This window comes from Pipistrellus kuhlii, unplaced genomic scaffold (assembly GCF_014108245.1).
Source record: "Pipistrellus kuhlii isolate mPipKuh1 unplaced genomic scaffold, mPipKuh1.p scaffold_m20_p_9, whole genome shotgun sequence".
Classification (NCBI taxonomy): Eukaryota; Metazoa; Chordata; class Mammalia; order Chiroptera; family Vespertilionidae; genus Pipistrellus; species Pipistrellus kuhlii.
In genome coordinates, this window is record NW_023425595.1 from 27,064,562 (window position 1) to 27,084,457 (window position 19,896).

At 38.1% G+C, this 19,896-nt stretch overlaps 1 protein-coding gene and 1 long non-coding RNA gene across 2 annotated transcripts; both read left to right on the forward strand.

Moving 5' to 3' along the window:
* The first annotated feature begins 113 nt into the window (after window positions 1–113).
* LYVE1 (lymphatic vessel endothelial hyaluronan receptor 1) lies at window positions 114–14,736 on the forward strand. Its single transcript, XM_036427354.2, has 6 exons — window positions 114–395; window positions 4,249–4,420; window positions 4,539–4,678; window positions 11,809–12,114; window positions 12,752–12,830; window positions 13,347–14,736. Exons 1-6 carry the CDS (start codon window positions 311–313, stop codon window positions 13,531–13,533), a joined length of 969 nt encoding a protein of 322 aa, XP_036283247.1. The 5' UTR covers window positions 114–310; the 3' UTR covers window positions 13,534–14,736.
* Window positions 14,737–14,974: 238 nt separating this feature from the next.
* LOC118712947 lies at window positions 14,975–15,968 on the forward strand. The gene is made up of 2 exons (XR_004986186.2): window positions 14,975–15,619; window positions 15,867–15,968. It is a non-coding gene; the product is annotated as an uncharacterized LOC118712947 (long non-coding RNA).
* Window positions 15,969–19,896: the final 3,928 nt, after the last annotated feature.

The window sequence follows — 19,896 nt, forward strand, 5'->3', positions numbered from 1 at the left end:
CGTCAGCAGTTCACATTGTGCTATCTGCCTTCCTCATTTCTGTGCTTTCTGAGTCAGCATTAGCTAAATTTTCCAGAAAGCTATCCACAAAGTACAGCCTGAGCATTCAAGGGGCGTCACTCATTTCCCCCAGTGACCTTGACAAGTCAGAAGCTTGAAAACAGGGAAATCCGGATGTCTCGATTATGAAGTGGAGCAGTGAGGCCCCCAACATATTTCCAGAAGTCTCCATCCAGACTGGTGATTGCATGCCTTAGTTATTGCCAGTGGCTGTCTGAGGTGTTTCTCTGGCTCTGAAGGGGTTGGCACAATGATCAAGTATTTCAGTCTGGTGTTGCTTCTTGCCTCCATCTGGACCACAAGGCTCTTGGGTCAAGGCTCTCTCCAGGCACAAGGTAGGTTTCTTAGCAGAATGCCAACCTGAGGTAAGGCAAGATCTTACAACCTATCCTAAGTCTACCAAATTCTTTACTGGGAGTGGGGAGAATGTACATAGAAGATCTTCACCATATTGTCAATTTCACCAAAATCATTTATATTTTACCTTTATGTTATCTTTACTTTTATTTGTGGCTATGGACTACTTTTATTGAGAATATTTTAAAACAAAACATTAAGGATATATAATTTGTTTTTATTTTATTTCTTTAATCCTCACCAGGGGATATTTTTCCAGATTTATTTTTATTTTTATTTATTTATTTATTTATTTATTTATTTATTTATTTATTTATTGTAGAGAGGGAAAGGGAAAGGAAGAGACAGAGAGAGAAGCATCTATGTGAGAGAGACACATCAATCGATTGCCTCTCACATGCACCCTGACAAGGGCTGGAGATTGCACCTGCAACCGAGGATTTTTCCCTTGACCAAATTGAATCCGGGACCCTTCAGTCCACAGGCTGACTCTATCCATTGACCCAAACCAGCTAGGGTGAGATCATTAGTTTTAAAAATGTTTCATTGAAGAAGCATATCATGATTGTAAACATTTTTAAGCAATCTCTAAGCCCAAGGAAAATAGCTAACTTTTACAGAATATTGGCCTGTTTTATATATTTTAAAGTGAAATATAATTATTTTAATTTTATTATATTATCATGGGATGCATATGTTTTTAATATATAGTAAATAGCAAATTAACTGGAAAAATTGTGAAATATAGGTTTGAAAATTAGCCATCAGCTGTCTACAAAAGGAATGATTTGAAATGATTTCTGGGCTATGAGAAGCCTAAATGGTAACCTCATTCTGCATTGTAGGCAAAAACTATAACCACAAAATACTCATTTTAGCTCTGGGCAAAATGAAACTCTAAGTACATTAAAAGAAATTTGAGTATTCCTATGTGGAAGCTGCCCTGAGATATAAAATATGTTGGGAACAGACATCCAGAGTTGATTCACATATTGTTGTATTTAATATTACAAAGGAGGCTAGAGTTATATAATTTTTTTTTTCAAATACCAGAACTGTTACTGTCAAATAGTTGGTTCTCTTTGAAATCCCCCTGAGAAAACTATTCACTTTCCCCCAAAATGTTGCCATTACTCAAGCTATTTTGGAAATTGTTCTTTGGCAATGACTCTATCACACACTTTGGACCATTGCCAATAATGGTAAAGATTTTCTAAGGAAAATAAATTGTTGGAAACAACTGAGTTATTCAGAACCATGATTAAGGAAAAGGTGGCTGATGAAGGTGAGTGGATGAGGATGGGAGACAGTATCCTTGAGGACCTATTATGTAGAGATTCAGAATTAAGCGTGTGTGTGTGTGTGTGTGTGTGTGTGTGTGTGTGTGTATTATATATGAAAAAGGGATGACTAGAAGTGGTTTCTGGGCTTTTGAGATGCCTAAATGTTAACCTCATTCTGCTTTTAGGCAAAAAAAAATTGTAAACACAAATCACTCATTACAACTCTGGGAAAATAAAAATCTGAGCACTTTAAAAGGAAAATTATGTGTTCTATGCTTGAGACTATATCTCAAGAAGACATTTTATAGATGAAGAAACAGGTTCGGTGAGGCCAAGTGACTTGCCTAATGTCACACAGGTAGTAAGTAAGAAAGCTTGGGTTTGAATTCAGCTCTGTCTGCTAAACATATACTATTTCTATTATGCCTGTTGTCTCCTGGAAACTCTTAAGAGATTACTGGCATATCCCTTAAATACCAGTTCCCTAGATTTATCTTTAATAAAATAAAAAAGCTTAAATTTGCCTAATATTTGTTAACTGCCTGCTATAGACCCAGTCTTTGCTAGGTACACGTTATCTAAATTAATTCTGACCAAATTCTATGAAGAAGAATTTTATAGATGAGAACGCTAACTTGTCCAAGGTCCCACAGCTAACTAACATTACAAGAAATAATCAAAGCTAGGTCCATTGCCAAGATAGGCCTATCATTACTACTACTACTACTACTACTACTACTACTACTACTACTATTTAGAGTAAAAATGAGGTATGATGGAGAGTATCAAGACTACTTTATAGTGTAATTAATAAGCCTACAAGTATCCCCCCACCAAAGAAAACAGCCCTAAGAGGTTTGAGCAATAGCACACTCATGGGCTAAATGAGCCAAATTCTAGGACAAATGATGTGTTTCAAAATTTCAGCTCTAGTTGTGTGTGTGTGTGTGTGTGTGTTCATCTTTTCCTCATAGCACAGTGAGAAGCAGAACAGTGTCTGAGTTAAGAACTGGGGTTTTAGTCAGTTATAATTGGGTTTGTGCCCTCAATTTGCCACCTAGTTGTTCTGTATCCTTGGGCTTGGGAAAGTTATTTAATCTCCCTGAGCCTCAATTTTTAGTTAAAAAGAGACTGGGTAAGTAAATAAATAAATAAATTTAATTAAATAAATAATATATTTTTTTTAAAGAGATAGGGTTTGACACAAGTAGCATCAACAGATTATAGAAGTATGAATTTTATTGGTATTAATATAGAGGCTATTTTGTCACAACACTCACATTGGAGTGTTGGTTCTCAGGTCTCTCTTTTGGTGAGAGCAGGATCTGACAGCAAACAAGGCCATCACAAATATTGTACATAATATATGTATTCCTTCCTGCTGTCCTCTGATCCAGAGCAGAGCAAGATCACCTGGAGGACTTAGAAATGCTCCCTCCATGTTTTCAAGAAGAAACTTCCTTTAAATGCTAACCTAGAAAGTGTTCAAAGCATTTGACTGGGCATCCAATGCACAGATCTGTGTACAGGCAATTACTTGGGAGATTGAAATGCTCTTTTATGAACTTTTGTGGATTAAGCCCAATAGAAATAATATACCTGAATGCAATGCAGCTCACAATTTCATACAAGTCTATAAATCTTAGAACTCTGAGGGAAGGGATCAAAACAACTCTCAGATTCATTAAATTTTGAGTAAAATATTCACATGTTAACTATTCAACTGCTTTGAAGATAATGATAATGTTATTTATGATTTAATGAGTAACTACTGTGTAGCAGGCACTATGCTAATTTTTTTTATTGGAAGTAAATCATTTAACTTTCACTGCCCTATAAAATTCATATTATTACCCTCTCAGTTTTATAAGTAAGGGAACTGAGGCTGAGATGAAATAACTAGCCTAAGGTCACAGAACTAACAAGTGACATAGGTAGATTCAAATCCAGGTCTGATTCTAAAACTCAATCATTTAGTTTCTCTGCCATGCCAGGTTTACTGCCCAGCTCCTCCAGGAACTTCTGAGTAAGTCTGCCCCCCAATGGTCAGAGGATACTTGAGACTGAGGAAGCTCATATAACAAATGCACCATTTTTCAGCCCATCTCAGAAATAGTGGTATCTCCAAAGTACATTAATTTGGAGTGTCACTATTCTATTAGCCCTGAATTCTATCTTTCTCAAATTCTCGGACTCTTCATTTAATAGACTCCAAAGGGTCTGTAGCAACAGCATCATCTAGACCCCAGCCCAGGAACTAGTAGCTGAGGCCTTCTCCATGTAATGGACAAGGCACCTTAATGCAGTGTGATAGAGTGGACTCGGGTCTAATGAGAGGTACAGCTTGGATCCGACCAAGCACCCACCTAACCCAGCAGGATGTCCTTGTGGGAAATGTCTAGCCTGTGTCCTGTCATTCCTAAACTTCAGTCCCAACCACAATGACCTCACTGCTGCATCAAGGCTATAATGCTGTGCTGGGACGAGGAGCCTAAGGGCTATGAACAGGGAGAGCAGCAAACTGAGGATGTATGTGATTCCTTTGCAGAGCTTTCCTTCTTAGTGCACTGCAGAATTATGGGAGTCACCCTTTTGACCAAAAAGACGAATGAGCAGCTGAATTTCACAGAAGCCAATGAGGCTTGTGGGCTGATGGGACTAACTTTGGCCAGCAAAAGTCAGGTTGAAGCAGCATGGAATTCTGGCTTTGAGACTTGCAGGTAAGAAACAGCTGGATTCACAAACATGGTCGGAGCTCTTTTGGCTCTGTGTTCTTGTTCAGCCATAGAGACAAATGTATCCATTCAACTAATATGTCTAATATGTATTCTGTTACAGCTATGGATGGGTTGCAGATCAGGTCTTAGTCATCCCTCGGATTCATCCAAACCCAAGGTGTGGAAAGAACGGGGTGGGTGTCCTGGTTTGGAGAAATTCACCACAACAAAGGTTCAGGACCTATTGTCACAACTCATCTGGTAAGTCAGATCTGCAGTCTTTCCATGTGCTATCTTCTCTGGGTTTTGCTAGCTCTATGATGTGTCGGAGAAGAGTGACCTTGAGCAGCAGCAATCATTGTAATGGTTGTTTAACCCTCCAAAGACTCACTCTGTGACAAAACTAGAAGTGGTAGAGTGCCCCTAGGAGAAAAAAAGTTAGGAAAAATATGATTGACTGCCGAAACCGGTTTGGCTCAGTGGTAGAGCGTCGGTCTGAGGACTGAAAGGTCCCGAGTTCGGTTCCGGTCGGGGGCATGTACATTGGTTGTGGGCACATCCCCAGTAAGGGGTGTTTAAGAGGCAGCTGGTCGATGTTTCTCTCTCATCGACGTTTCTAGTTCTCTATCCCCCTCTCTTCCTCTCTGTAAAAAATCAATAAAATATATTTTTTTTAAAAAAGAAAGAAAAATATGATTGACTGACAGCATCAGGGAAAGGGCATCCCAGAAGGCTCTACCACTTCTCCACTCCACCCTGTAAAATTAACAGGAAAAAGAGAAGGAAATATCACTATAGACAAAGTAATGTATTAAGTTATCTCACTGAACCTTGACAATCTCCCTATGAGGTATGCTTTGTCATCCCTATTTTGCAGAAAATAACTTATCTCAGAAGATGTAACTACAGTTGTCTAAGATCTTATTACTCTAAAGACTCAAACACAAGTCTAACTCTAAAATAGTGCTCTTTCTGTTATCCTATTCTTTCATGGGAAAAGAAATTCAAATTTGATATTTTTTATAACAAGACCCAATCTCCATTTTATGAAGGAAGTGGTTGAATCTAGAAAGTAGAACTGATTTTCTGATGGACACACAGTCATCCTTTAACCTCCTTGGAGACCTTGGTCACCTTAGCCTTAGTGCTTTACCTTCCCAGGTTTAACTACCTTCTCAGAAAGGTTTTGCTTTTACTAAATGCTAGTTTTCAGTTTGTCTTAAGAAACTCTTCCTGATTTATTACTCTTAACACATACTAAAAAAACCTAACCTTCTAAAGGTCATACAACTGAGTGGTCATACACAAGGATCGATTCCGAAATCATTCTCCAACATCCAAGAGATAAATGTGCATCAACAATATTATGTTTCCCAAAGGCATCAGAGGGTCCAAGCAGTTCTCTGAACCAGGAGGCTTTGGCATAGGAAGGATCCTGGGAAATGATTTGTCTACTTCCCTCACTCCAGAGATGACACTATTATAGTTCAGAATGGAGATTCGGTTTGTTTAAAGTCCTACAGTCATATGACTGGAACATAAAGCTTCTTCCAATATTTTTTTTTCTCTACCCTTCTCTCCTCTGCCTCTTCAACCTACCACTTTTTGCTGGGGAATTGGTGATTCACATGACTATTTATCTCATAGCCAGCCCATGCCTGTCAAATGGCCTAGACTTTTAACTGCCTGGCCTTCCTGCCAGATGTCAATGTGATAATATGATAACTTGGCCCTCTAGACCAAGTATGTCAAACACCACATGTGGCGCACAACAATATTTTTGCGGCCCAGCACAATATAACAGTATGTAAAAAATGTTTTAATAAAAATTTTGTAACTTGCCCTGGCTGGTTTGGCTCACTGGATAGAGTGTCGGCTTGCAGATCGAAGGGTCTCAGGTTCTATTCCAGTCAAGGACACATGCCTGGCTTGCGGGCTCGATCCCCATTGAGGAGTACGCAGGAGACAGTCGAACCATGATTCTCTCATCACGGACGTTTACCACATTATTGGTCTTGGACTGACTTGTTTAGTGTGCGCAAAAGGAAATAATTCACTTTCAGAGAACAAGAAAATGAGGTTTATTTGCATTACGTTTATTAATTTGTTATCCAGCGTCTGGGAAATTAATGTTCAAGAAAAAAATATTAATTTAGTAAATGTTCTATTGTTTTATGTTAAAGATTACTCATTTATTTAAGCTCTTTGTATTCAGCATGTCTCTATCAAAATAAACCTACGTTTCTAAGAAAATTGAAGCTTTTGTTTTTTTGCGGCCCACATAAACTTAAACCTTGTTTATTTGGCCCATGTTAGCCTTTGAGTTTGACATCCTTGCTCGAGACTCAACAAAAAAGAGCCAGGGAAAGAGGGATTTGTGTTTCCCCACAGCTTTATTTAACTTGTACTTCTATTCCATGTATTTCCTGTAAACTTAAAGTTAGGTGTAGAGGCTTAATTAGATGCTTATTGATATTTTTGGCAAAAATCTTTCACAGATGATATTATGTACTCTGGATAACATTCCAACAAAAGGCACTTAATGTCAAAAAGGCACTTAATGATAATTTTTAAAATATATTTACTGATTTTTTTACAAAGAGAAAAGAGAGAGGGAAAGAGTTAGAAACATAGATGAAAGAGAAACATCAATCAGCTGCCTCCTGCACACCCCTTACTGGGAATGTGTCCGCAACCAAGGTACAGGCCCTTGACCGGAATCAAACTTGGGACCCTTGAGTTCGCTCTATCCACTGAGCGAAACTGGTTAGGGCTCAATATGCTAATTTTTGATAATTTTACTAAGATAGTGACTGACAGACCTCTCTGATGAACTCCAAAATACACTTTCCCCTTTGGAATGAGTAGGTAATCTGTGTGATATTTTGGTATCATACAACTATTCTGACCCCTTCGCCCCCAACTATCTTTTACCTAATAGTTTAAACAGCCATTGATGATCCTTGCTGGAATGGGTTATTATATGGGAGAGGAGGGCAAAATATTTATTTTCTTATGTGTTTTTGTTTTCATTTTTAAATTAAATGTATTGGGATGGCATTGGTTAATAAAATTATATAGGTTTCAAGTATACATTTCTGATACATGACTTGTATTTATTTTTTCTTATATGGAACATCTTAGTCCCCAATAAATAATATTAATATACTTTCTTATTCTATAATAGTTTCAAAATTACAAAATCAACATTAGGAATAAACCAACTGAGTGCAATTTAAGGTTTCTTTGCATTTCTTTTAGTCCTTAGAAGACATCCCTCTAAAGATGTACTGCCAAAGAATTGTGTACAAAAGCAACTTGACAAAATTCACTGCTCTGTGTGATTATATTATCATTTTTAACAGTCAGGTTTACCTGCTTCTGTTTGTGAGGATCAGAATTATCTAAACCCTCATCCAAATGTTAATCCCAAACTTACCCCATGTTTCTTTATTTTTCTAACTTTTTTATTTTTACCTTGTGAGGTCTGGGGATCACAGAAACTTTAACCCTGATTCTCCACCTTATCCTAATTTGTCTTTCTTTCTTTCTTTCTTTTTTTTAAAATATATTTTATTGATTTTGTACAGAGAGGAAGGGAGAGAGATAGAGAGCCAGAAACATCGATGAGAGAGAGTCATCGATCAGCTGCCTCTTGCACACCCCCCACTGGGGATATGCCCGCAACCAAGGTACATGCCCTTGACCGACCCGGGACCCTTCAGTCCCCAAGCTGACGCTCTATCCATTGAGCCAAACCGGTCCCGGCCTAATTTGTCTTTCTTATTGCTCTTTGTGAACTTTGGAGATCAGACCAAAGTGCTTTGAAAGCTCTGTGGGCACCATGTGTTTCATACTGTTCCCTCTGCCACAGTGCCTGTCCTCTTCTACTTGGCTAACTCCTTCTCTTTATTCACATCTCAAGTGCCATCTTTTCCAGGAATCCTTCCTATACCGACAGTCCTTGGGTTACGTCAGACTTGATATACATCACCATTTCTCATTTATTTATATATATATAAAAGTTCTGTCATTTCAACATATGTACATATATGCTTTGTGTTTTTTATTATTTATTTACCACAAGTAAAGGTCAGGAATTGTTATCTTTCTTTTAATTTTTTTTTTTCTGTTTCACTTCATTACTGCTGTGTATGTGCTCCATGTGAATGATGTAGGTGCTTATGTAGGTGGGTTCCGACTTATGGCAAAAATCGCGTTATGTCACACCGTAGGAACGATCTCCAATGTAATCTGAGGACCTACTGTACTCCTTACTCCTACCTTTCCTCTTGTACTCCAACCCCATTCTGTGTTTAATATCTACCAGAGCACTTGGCACATCCTAGAGAAATTATATTTATAGGCTTGAGGGGGAGGAGAGCCAGGTCCTAGCACTTCCAAATGAGATATTGTGTCCTTGACCAGTTAGGGATCACAGAACCAGACTGCTGTTACTCCCTCACACTGTGGCCTTAACTATATTTAATGAAGGAGGCAAAGGAAACTAATTCTTACAGATCTGATCTATTCTGTCCACTCACTGTGCTAGCTCCTACATATTTACTCTCTCATTGATCCACAGTGGAAAGACAAGTGTATAATTTCTCCTCTGCAGGGGAGGTAACTAATGCTGAGAGTGCACCATGCTGTGGGCAGTCAATAAGGGAAAGAGCAAGGATTTAAATCTCAAATGTTAGTTCCCTGTAGCACCTTCCATGGTGATAACGGTACATCAATAACATAGGCCTGGAGTGGGTCCTGGGCATCAATGTTTTTTTAAAGCTCACTAGATGAGTCTAACCCACAACCAGGGTGAGAATCACTTCCCTAGAAGGTCTCTAAGATCTAAATTCGAGGATTTCAGACACTTTTGGATTTCCCTATTTCCATGCAATTGCATTCCTTCTTTGCTACCAGATTGTACTCTCTGCTCTCTGTATTTCATCCTCCACTGCATCCACTAATGATCATGTTACTCCTCTGCTCCACAACCTTGGATAACTTCCCATTTCAGAATACGATGTAAACTATAAAGCCTTTTGCACATAAAAGTGGACATGTATGAGAACTCATATATCAGTTGAGAACTATTATATATCGGTTTGTAGGCCCCAGTAAAAAATTCTGCTCCTAAGAATAAATTCCAATTCTTTAACATGACAATTATGAATCTCAATACTCTGGCTCCAAACTATCTTCCCACACTCATCTCTTGCTTGCAGTATTCCATGATGCCAATCATACACACACCCTATGCTCCAGCCACACTGTGTTCCTTCTCCTTTTTCTAACACAACTACACTTTCAAATTTCTGGATTCTTAGATCATGCCCATTCCTATTGACTGGGATATTCTATTCTCCCTTTCATACTAGATGTTTGCTCCTCAGTTCCAGCCATTCTGGCTTTTTCTCCCTACATGCTGAGTCCATTCAACTTCAGGCTCTTGAACTTCCTGTTCTCTTTACAAATCTTTTGTCCTAGATCTTCAAGGACTGGTTACTTTTCATCATTCAGGTCTCAGCTTAAGTACCACCTCCACAAAGAGGATTTCTCTTATCATCCTATCCAGAGTATCTGTCCCCCATCGCTCACTCTTTTCAGTTTAATCTTCATCCTGTTCAACTGTCTTCTCAACATTTACCATCTTTTGACATTGCTGGCTTTAAAAATTATTATCTCAATCCTTCCAAAAGCATATAAGCCCCTTACAAGCAGGGATTTTTGTCTTTTTTGTTACACCGTGTCCTTAGCAATTGGAATAGTGCCTGCACAAAGCTGAAGCTCAATAAATATTTGTTGAATGAACATATTAATCCTCAAAACTCAGCCCAAATGCCGTATCCTTTTGTAAATCCCCAGTGATCTCCCTCTATCCTTATCAAAATACTCTGTCCTCCCGAAAACAGAAACCATGCCTAATTTATGTCTATATTTTCAGTTCCCAACACAGTATATTGTGCTCAGTAGTTTTTTACCCTTGATATTTTCAAAAAATATTCAGTTTCTGAGGGAAGAACTCAGCATTGCTCAAAAATGAAAAATATAGCTAAAAGTTCAGGGCAGAGAAAGTCAAGGATGATGTCTACGTGAACAGAGGTCTTTTCAAAGGAAAATAAATGAATAGCATAAAATCCTGCCTGAATGCATGTGTAATCCAATGTTTTATCAGTACTATAGTATCCATGACCTTGACAGATAAATTATTTAATTTTCAAAAATGAATGGCATGACTTTTCTTCATAGTTAGCATTCTAGCTAATGCTACCTCCTGCCACAAATAACTAGAGGTTTTAAATAGGGGCAAATTCATATAAAATATATGTTTATGGCTCTGCCATTTACTAGCTCTGTGACTCTGGGCAAGTCATTCAGTTTCTCTGAACTTCAGTTTCCTCCTATATAAATGAGGGTTTGATAAAATTTTTAAATGAAGTGCTATGGGACTCAGAGCAAAATGATTAATAAATGTAGTTTCATATCTACCACATTCAACAGATTGAAAAGCAACCTCTCTCTCCCTTTTCTCTTCTCTTCCCCCCTTTATAAAAAATATTTTTTATTGATTTCAGAGAGGAAAGGAGAGGGAGAGATAGAGACATCAATGTTGAGAAAGAAACATTGATCAGCTGCCTCCTCTATGTCCCACACTGGCGATTAAGTCCACAATCCAGGTATATGTCCTGACTGGGAATCCAACCATGACCTCCTGGTTCATAGGTTGATGCTCAACCACTGAGCCATGACACCCAGGCTCCTTCCGCTTTTTGATGAGCACAGAGAAATCTGGTTTTAATAGATCTTTGTTCTTAAGTGGTCTCCCTATCTACTCCTTCCTTTTGCTTTTCCTTCCTTGCTTTATTCATCCAATATTAACCATGTATTTTTGACAGGCACAGTGTGCATATAATGCTGACCAAGACAGACCAGTGGGGAGGAGTGTAACGAGAACCATGACAAAAGCACAGGAACAAATGCCTAGGGACAAGTCTCCCTAAGAAAGTGTTCAATCTGAGACCTGATGGACAAGTAAAAGATAGCTAAGTAAAGAGGGGCCACGAGTCCTGCGGTTGAAGAAAGCATCAAGGTCTAAGGCTTGTAAGGAATGTGAGAGAAAGCATATCAAAGAACTGAAGGAATTTCAGTATGATAGGAGGAATGACAGAAAGACTGATCAGATGAGCAGAACCAAATCATGGAGGGCCTTATAGGCCATGCAATAGGCAGTCACTGAAGGACTCTAAGCAAGTGATATAATTAGATTTGCATATTTGGAAAACCATTCCAGCTATGGTCTAAGTCTGGAGAGGAGTAAGACTAGAGGCAGGAAGACCAAATAGGAGGCTAATACAATATTTACTTCTTATTTCGTTTCTTCTTCCCTACAGATACTTGGATTAACTCATGTTTTCCAAAACTTACCACCACCAAAGATCCCATATTCAACACTCAAACTGAAGCATACATAACAGAAATGACTAATAGTAACACAATACACTCAGCATTAACTACTGATACACCTTACTCTACTACAACTCCTCCTCCTCCTGCCCGTACTCGGACTCTGGCTCCCGCTTCTCCACGAAAAACAAAATTAATTTGCATAACAGAAGTTTTTATAGAAACTACCACATCTGCAGAAACTGAATCACCTATTGAAACAGCATTCAAGAATGAAGATGTTGGATTTGGAGGTAAAGCCTTCTGTGTCTGCAGTGTGTGTATGTGTATGTGTATTTTTAACAGATAATACATAGAAACTAGCTGTCTCTAGATCAGTCACTCAGGACCTATACAAATAAGTCCAAATACAAATAAAAGCTTAATGCAAACTCAACTTTCATATATATAGAACTTGAGCTCTAAAAAACTATAATGATTAAACTAAAAAATCATGAGTACGAAATAGTTTCTTTTCAAACTCAACTTTAAAAAATAAATTACTATCTATGAATGTGTAGAAGTTCTTTTTAAAATATATTCCTTAATAGCATATTATCAGAGATTTGGTTTTCTTATTTAAAAGTAAGGGTCTTATACTTAATTAGCTCCAAACTTACCATCTCAAGGCCACAGAAAAAAACAGACTCTTTCTGTCATATTGCAACTTATAGAATAGAAAGAGTATGAGAGGCAGGGCCAAGGGTTCTATAAGTGAGAAGCAAAGAAGTAGATGTGGACCCAACATCCTAAGTGGCCCCTGTGTGGTCAGAGAAGGCTTTTCTCCTTCACTATCTGTGTCTCGGTCACAGGTAAAGATGAATGTTAGAAGAGCAGTGCACAACAATGTAAAAGTGAAGGACGAACAAGCCATGTTTCTGTTTCCTCCAGGTGTCCCCACAGCTCTGCTAGTGCTTGCACTCCTCTTCTTTGCTGCTGCAGCTGGTCTCGCCATTTGCTACGTCAAAAGGTGGAGTTGTCAGAATATCATTTACCTTGTAACCTTTGCTGTGTCCCTATCTTGTGTTTTTCCAAACTTATGGAGATGGCAGTTCTCTTATACTGCATATTTTCTCCTTCACCTCCCCGCTCCCCACTACCACACCATCTTTCCTACTATATCAGCACATGCATATCAGCCAGTCTTTAAATATAGGTTATTGGCTGTCCCTTTGAAAAGAAATAAATAAAAGATTGACATGTAGGAGAAAATGTATATGCTTTACTTTATTTTCAATTATTTGCTTATGGTGGGAGAGTGGTGAGGTCAGCCCAAAATTTGGCCCGTCCGATTTCTATCCAATCTAAGTGAATCCATTAGAATGGGGGGACGTGTTCATGTATTTGAGCTTGCATGTGTTAGCATCTCTCAGAAATAAAGTACCCAGTGTGCTGTGCCAATATGGCCATCACAGGCAAAGTGTTATTTATCGTTATAGGTATTACAGAGAAGCCTCTCACTTTATTTTCATGCTTATGCCTACAGGTATGTAAAGGCCTTCCCTTTTACAAACAAGAATGAGCAGAAGGAAATGATTGAAACCAAATTAGTGAAGGAGGAAAAGGCTGACGATGGCAATTCTGGTGAGGACTCAAAGAAAACGGATAAAAAGCCAGAAGAACCCAACAGTCCGCCCAAAACTACAGTTCGGTGCATGGAAGCTGAAGTTTAGAAGAGAAAAAAATGAGAGCACACACCTGAGGCTGATTTCTTTCCTGACACATATCCTGGCCCCAAATGGGGAAACTAAAAGGGCCAAAGGAACAATCAAGAAAGTCCAGCCTTGCTTCCTAACTAGAATCAACTCAGGGCTATCTTTGGACTATGTAGGTAATGAAACCAAAGTGAATTCCTGTTTTACTATAATCCTCGCTGGACCCTATCCTCCTGCCTCCAAAGCTTCCCACAGCTTTTTTAGCTTTGTTATGTCCTAATAATATCCCAGTGGGAGAAAGGAGCAAACAAAGCACAAGGATCTAAAACATCTAATCCAAACATTTGTAAAGAGATCTCGAGGCTGCCTGAGAACAGGTGAGTTGAGAGCCAAGAAACCACCAAAACCAAGGCTTTCTCTATTGACTCCACAGCCCAGATCTCTTTCTCAGCTCTGAAAAGGAAACATTTATACCACCTGGCATATCCTTCTGATCCAGGCAAGAGCAATAGAGGGAAGGAAACGTTTAGTAACTGAAGGCCATAGAGATTCCAGTGACTTGAGACCTGATCTCTGTAAAGCCAAAATAAACAGAGAAAAATAATGAGGCTGAGGATATTGACAGCATATCATCAGCAGATACTACAAATTCAGAGAGGGTCAAAGTATTCATCTCTGAATAACTGGAGTTGGAATTGCCTTTTAGAACATACACACATTTTCTTTTCTTTCTCTTCTGCTGATGCTATTTTCTGTAGAAAAATATACTTTTGCAAGAAACAAAAAAAATCTCTTAGAAATTTCTATTTTTATCTGAGTTATAGATATTATTACTGAGGAAAATTACTGTGTTAAAAAGCAATGAAGTTTAACAAACATTTGGTGAATATCTACTATATATCAGATGTGCAAGGTATTACATTCTTTAATTGAACATTATTTATCAAAAGATTGCACAGTATAAAAATGTCTGGAGCTAGTTGTTTTGTTTTGATATCCCTAGCTTATCCTCCTTTAAAACTAATTTTTCTGCTGAGACTAATCTATTAATTTTTTCTTTATTAGGACCTTAATTTATTATTAACATACCTAAAATGTACATTACCTTTATACAACAATACACATTTTAATGTCATTAACAAATCTATCACGAGCTCTCCATTTTCCAGCAAGAACAAAAATTTATAAATATTTGTGCCCAAAATAAAAGTATTTAGAAAACTTCTTTGCTCTCTTATTTACGTAGATGTATTTTAACTTTCATGCAAAGTAAAAGCTGTCTGTTGTTTGCAAAAGTAAGAGACAACTATGGTTGTTGAACTATAAACAATTATAAACCCCAATAGTGTGTGTGTGTATATATATATATAAAAATATATATATATTCACCATGAGGGACTATTCTTGCTTCATATGGTCTTAATTTTTAAAGTTTTTATTGATTGATTTGAGAAAGAGGAAGGGAAAGAGAGAAAGACATGGATTTGTTGTTCCACTCATTTATGCATTCATTTGTTGCTTCTTGTATATGTTCTGACCAGGGCTTGAACCTGCAACCTTGGCATATCATGACAATGCTCTACCAATTGAGCTACCTAGACAGGGTGATATCAGCTTAATTTTAAGTTGATCAAGTACACACACACACACACACACACACACACACATCCTTTTATTGTGATTCAGATTCTACATTTCAATCCATCTCAGAGTTCATGGGAAGTGGGAGATTCAAGATAGCCCATTCGTCTTTTTTTCTCTAGTTTTATGTCTTCCCCTCTCTAGTTTTCCCTTTTGAGACTGCTATTAATTTCTTCCCCTCACAAGTGACACCATAGCGTCATGATCCTTTTACCTCGATGCCATAACTAGTTGGCACAATCTTTTTTGGTTGGCCCACAGAGTAGTATCTTAGTTTTTGGTTTAATTGCCAAGAATTAAAAATCAAGAATTTAAAAATTTTAAACACTGTTTTTTCTTGATGACTTTCTTTGGGTATAGACTGTAGCAGTGAACAAGCCAGAAGAATGTGCAAAGGCTATTGTACTTGAACTTTAGTCTCTGAGGTGGCCACCGACTCACCTCTGTGAGCAATCTCATATTAGTATTTGTTGTTGTTGTTTTTTTGTTTTTGTTTTTTTAAAATATATTTTATTGATTTTTTACAAAGAGGAAGGGAGAGAGAGAGATAGAAACGTCGATGAGAGAGAAACATCGACCAGCTGCCTCCTGCACACCCCCCACCGGGAATGTGCCCTCAACCAACGTACATGCCCCTGACCGGAATCGAACCCAGGACCCTTCAGTCCGCAGACCGACGCTCTACCACTGAGCCAAACCGGTTTCAGCAGTATTTGTTTTAACACTAAAACTTCAGTGTGTTTTGGATTGTGGTCAAGTCAAAGAAAGTTGAGTCACTCAGCAACCACAAAGTCAATAAATGTTGGCAAAAATTTTAGTTCCTTAGTCTTTGAATTTTTATTTTAGTCTTCAAAATCTATGGTGGTTTTTTGGCAATGTGGACTTCTGCATACCAAATAATATAATTATCTAGAAATCAGAACCCTTTGGGGACATTTCTAAGACTTTTATTTATTACTATTCAAATTGTTATTTTATTTGGGTTTAGTCTTTATCTAAGTTGAAGACATTTTTCTGTGATCAAAATAAGACAAAATTAAAAGTAAAATCGCTATGAATATCAAAAGACCAAATAGAAGTATATTACTTTACCTATGAAGATTATAGTTTCAGCAAAAGTCAACATCACAAATAATAGTAATAACAAACACGTTATGAAACTTCATATAGTGTCATAACAAAATATTTTAAAATCATGTTGTTTTCTCTTGTATATATGCATATATATATATATATATATATATATATATATATAAAAGAACTTGTTAAAGATATACTATAAGTAGAAGAACACAACAGAAACTTCAATATAGTAGAGGTATAAGGAAGAGATGTCTAAATCTGAAGACCCAGCTTGGAAAATATGTCTGGGCAGTACATCTGGAAAGGAATGTGGGATGAGTTATATGCTGCTAGGAGACATCAGAAATGATGTAAACTCATCACTGGTATTTAGTGTCTGGGCAGAGGCAAACATGATCCTAATTTAAACTAAAATATGGCTTTATCTACAGAGGATCTTGCCTTGTGTCTGAAACCCCAATGCAGGTAGATTAGAGTATACGATGTCAGTCAAAATGCAGGCTACCCATCTTACTCACAATACCACTTCAGTAAGTAAGCTGGGAAGCCTGCATCTACATGGAGGGAAACAGTCATGAGGTGGCAACCAGAGCAGAGGAACACTTCAAACTTTAATGTAAGTAAGAGAATATTCCTACCCTTTCTCCCAGCTCTATATGTCCTCTTACTAATAACCCCTTCATTACATTCCCTTAGAAGAGGGATTGCTAACTTCACTGATAAAGGCCAAGACCTCTACTTGACTACATATTACTGGTGGGTGAAGTTTTTCTATCTTAAAACTCAGTACCCATTAGTGGCACTCAGAATATAATCAAGCCTCCAAAGCCAAACTGAGTTTATAGGAACTATGGAAAGGAATGACACCACAAGGAAGAAAACAGATAAAGAATGTGGGATTTACCTAATAGTAGACTGTCTATATAGCAACTGACACAGTATGATATCTTTATGTGTCACTAGATTTTAGTCTCTAGTTATTTAATCAAAGACTAAGTGTCGCTGGTGAAGGTATTTTGTAAATGTAATTAAAGTCTGTAAACAATTAACTTCAAGTAAGGGAGATTATCTTAGATAATCCAGATGGGTCTGATTCATTCAGCTGAAAGAATTGAAGAGTAGAATTAAGGCTTCCCAGAAGAAATTTTACCTGTGCATAGCAGTTTCCATTCAGGCCCAAGAGTTCCAGCCTGCCCTTCCTGATGGCTTGCCCTACAGATTCCCAATTTGCCTTGCAGCCCCCACACTGAGTAAACCAACTCCTTGCAATAAATGTCTTAGTATATGTTTGCTATTTATCTGTTTGTCTGGTTGAACTCTAACGTGCCCAAATTTCTACAAGTTAATAGCATGAAAAAAGGAGGAGAGGAGTACTGCTCTGAAATAAAAGACTTGAAATATAACAAATGCAATGAGAGGATCTTGTTTGGATCCTAATTCAAATCAAATTAGTACAAATTACCTATAAAAAGATGATCTTTACATAATCTTGAAAATATAATTATGGGTTGACTGCTTCTAGCCTTTGTTTTCCATGTAGCAGAGAGAGAAACTGACTTAGGTTTTGCTCTCTTGTGGTAGTGGTCATTTCCCATTGACGCATCCATCTGGGAACTGGTGGATAGCCCCCAGGATTGAAGCAAGTATGTACTCTCTGTGTCCCCTTGCTTTCTCACTTCATTTCCTCTGGCCCTGTTAGTACTCATGGCATTGATCTTTCTTTACATTATACATACCGTGTTTCCCCAAAAATAAGACATCCTCCGAAAATAAGACCTAGCGGATGGAAAGATAAGACATCCCCTGAAAATAAGACCTAGTGCAACTTTGGGAGAAAAAATTAATATAAGACACTGTCTTATTTTCGGGGAAACAGGGTAGTAATGGTAAGGTCTGAGTCTTGTATTTGCATGAGGAGAAACATGACTTCTTTGATCTGTAGTTATTAGACCTAGCTGGCTTAGGAAAAAACAGACTGCCAGATGGAAGTGATCAAAGGAGCAGAGATGGCTAATTGATAGTAATTAAACATTAGTGTGACAGCTAGAAGAAAGAATGTTAACTTGTCTCCTAGCCAAAAAAGGTCATCAGAGAAGCGGATTCCTCTGGATTTAGCAAGGTAGAAAGTGTTCAAAGGAAAATCAGACAATAGCAGCAGAGCTGTTGACAGGAATATGGGAATTCCTGAGGTCAGCTGAGATGGCTAAGGCAGGGAGGAAGCTAGCCTAATGTGGGTGAAGATGAGAAAGAAAACTGGGCCATAAAGAGTTGTGCTAAGATCAGTGACCATAGAACAGTGGTCAGCAAACCATAGCTCGCAAACCACATGGGCTCTTTGCCCCTTGAATGTGGCAGGGCGTTAGAACCACTTCTTCAAAATAAACTTGCCGAGGCCGAAAACCAACTTCTGTGCATGGGCCATGAAGTTTCAATCGCACTGTACGTGCATGGTATTTTGTGGAAGAGCGACATTCAAGGGGCCAAAGAGCCACATGTGGCTCGCGAGCCGCGGTTTGCCGACCACTGCCATAGAACATATCAATGAAGGATTGTTAGGGGCTGGCCTGAACTGATGATAACAATGAGGGTAGGTAATATACAGAACCCACTCTCTCTAAGATTCAGATACATCTTTGGGAAAATGGTGTGGTCAAATCATTCATTTAAAATGGGTTCTCAAAGACTGGGATCCAGTCTGTTTACCTGCTCTGGCCTAATATTGAACACCAGCACCTTTACAGTGTAGATTTAATGAAAATATTTTAAATTGTTTGGTCAGACAGCAAAACACAAGATAAAATGAATAAATATGTTTCAGGATACGTTGATCAGCTAAGATGTTATTATACTAACCTATCTATGAAGTAACATGGAACTTGGGCTGAGATAACAGTATGGAATGGACAAGAATGGGTTGAACCCCATAGTAGAAATATAGTGCAGTAACTAAAAACTGAGGTAGGTTCTGAAGTCAGACAGTGGATTTGAGTCCCTCCTCTGTAGTTTATGAACTACCGTGTTTCCCCGAAAATAAGACATCCTCCGAAAATAAGACCTAGCACATGGAAAATAAGACATCCCCTGAAAATAAGATCTAGCGCATCTTTGGAAGCAAAAATTAATATAAGATACTGTCTTATTTTCGGGGAAACAGGGTATGTGAACCTGGGCAAATTATTTCAACTCTCTAGAATAGGGGTGTCGAACTCAATCAGAGAAGGGGCCAAAATCTAAAATCCAGCCTAAATCGTGGGCCGAATGGTTTACTGAACAGTCATAAACTGTCATTGTGATGGAAACGCAGCGGAGTGCAGTGATGACAGCGCGGTTCGGGCCACTTTGCAAGGCCTGGCGGGACGGATTTGGCCCGCGGGCCTTGTGTTTGACACATGTGCTCTAGAACTTCTGCTTTCTCTTCTGTAAAATTAAGATATTAGTATCTGTTTTTAACACCTATCTTCTAGGACCAGGGTGAGGCTTACAAAATATTGAATATAATAAGTATAGGACACTTAACAGTGTCTAGTACACACTAAGAAAAATTTTAAAAGAATTTAAAAAATTAAACAAGGAGAAATTTTAAAGGAAGTATAGGACACCATGACAGCATGCTTGAGGAGACAGAAATTTCTTATGATTTAGCCTGGGAGGCCAGAA

Bases quoted from the DNA above. Each gene is read 5' to 3' on its own strand.
- LYVE1 (XM_036427354.2), top strand. From the start codon at position 311: ATGATCAAGTATTTCAGTCTGGTGTTGCTTCTTGCCTCCATCTGGACC. The intron at 4,421-4,538 runs GTAAGAAACAGC...ATTCTGTTACAG, and splicing joins TCTGGCTTTGAGACTTGCAG to CTATGGATGGGTTGCAGATC. The intron at 12,115-12,751 runs GTAAAGCCTTCT...TGTTTCCTCCAG, and splicing joins TGAAGATGTTGGATTTGGAG to GTGTCCCCACAGCTCTGCTA.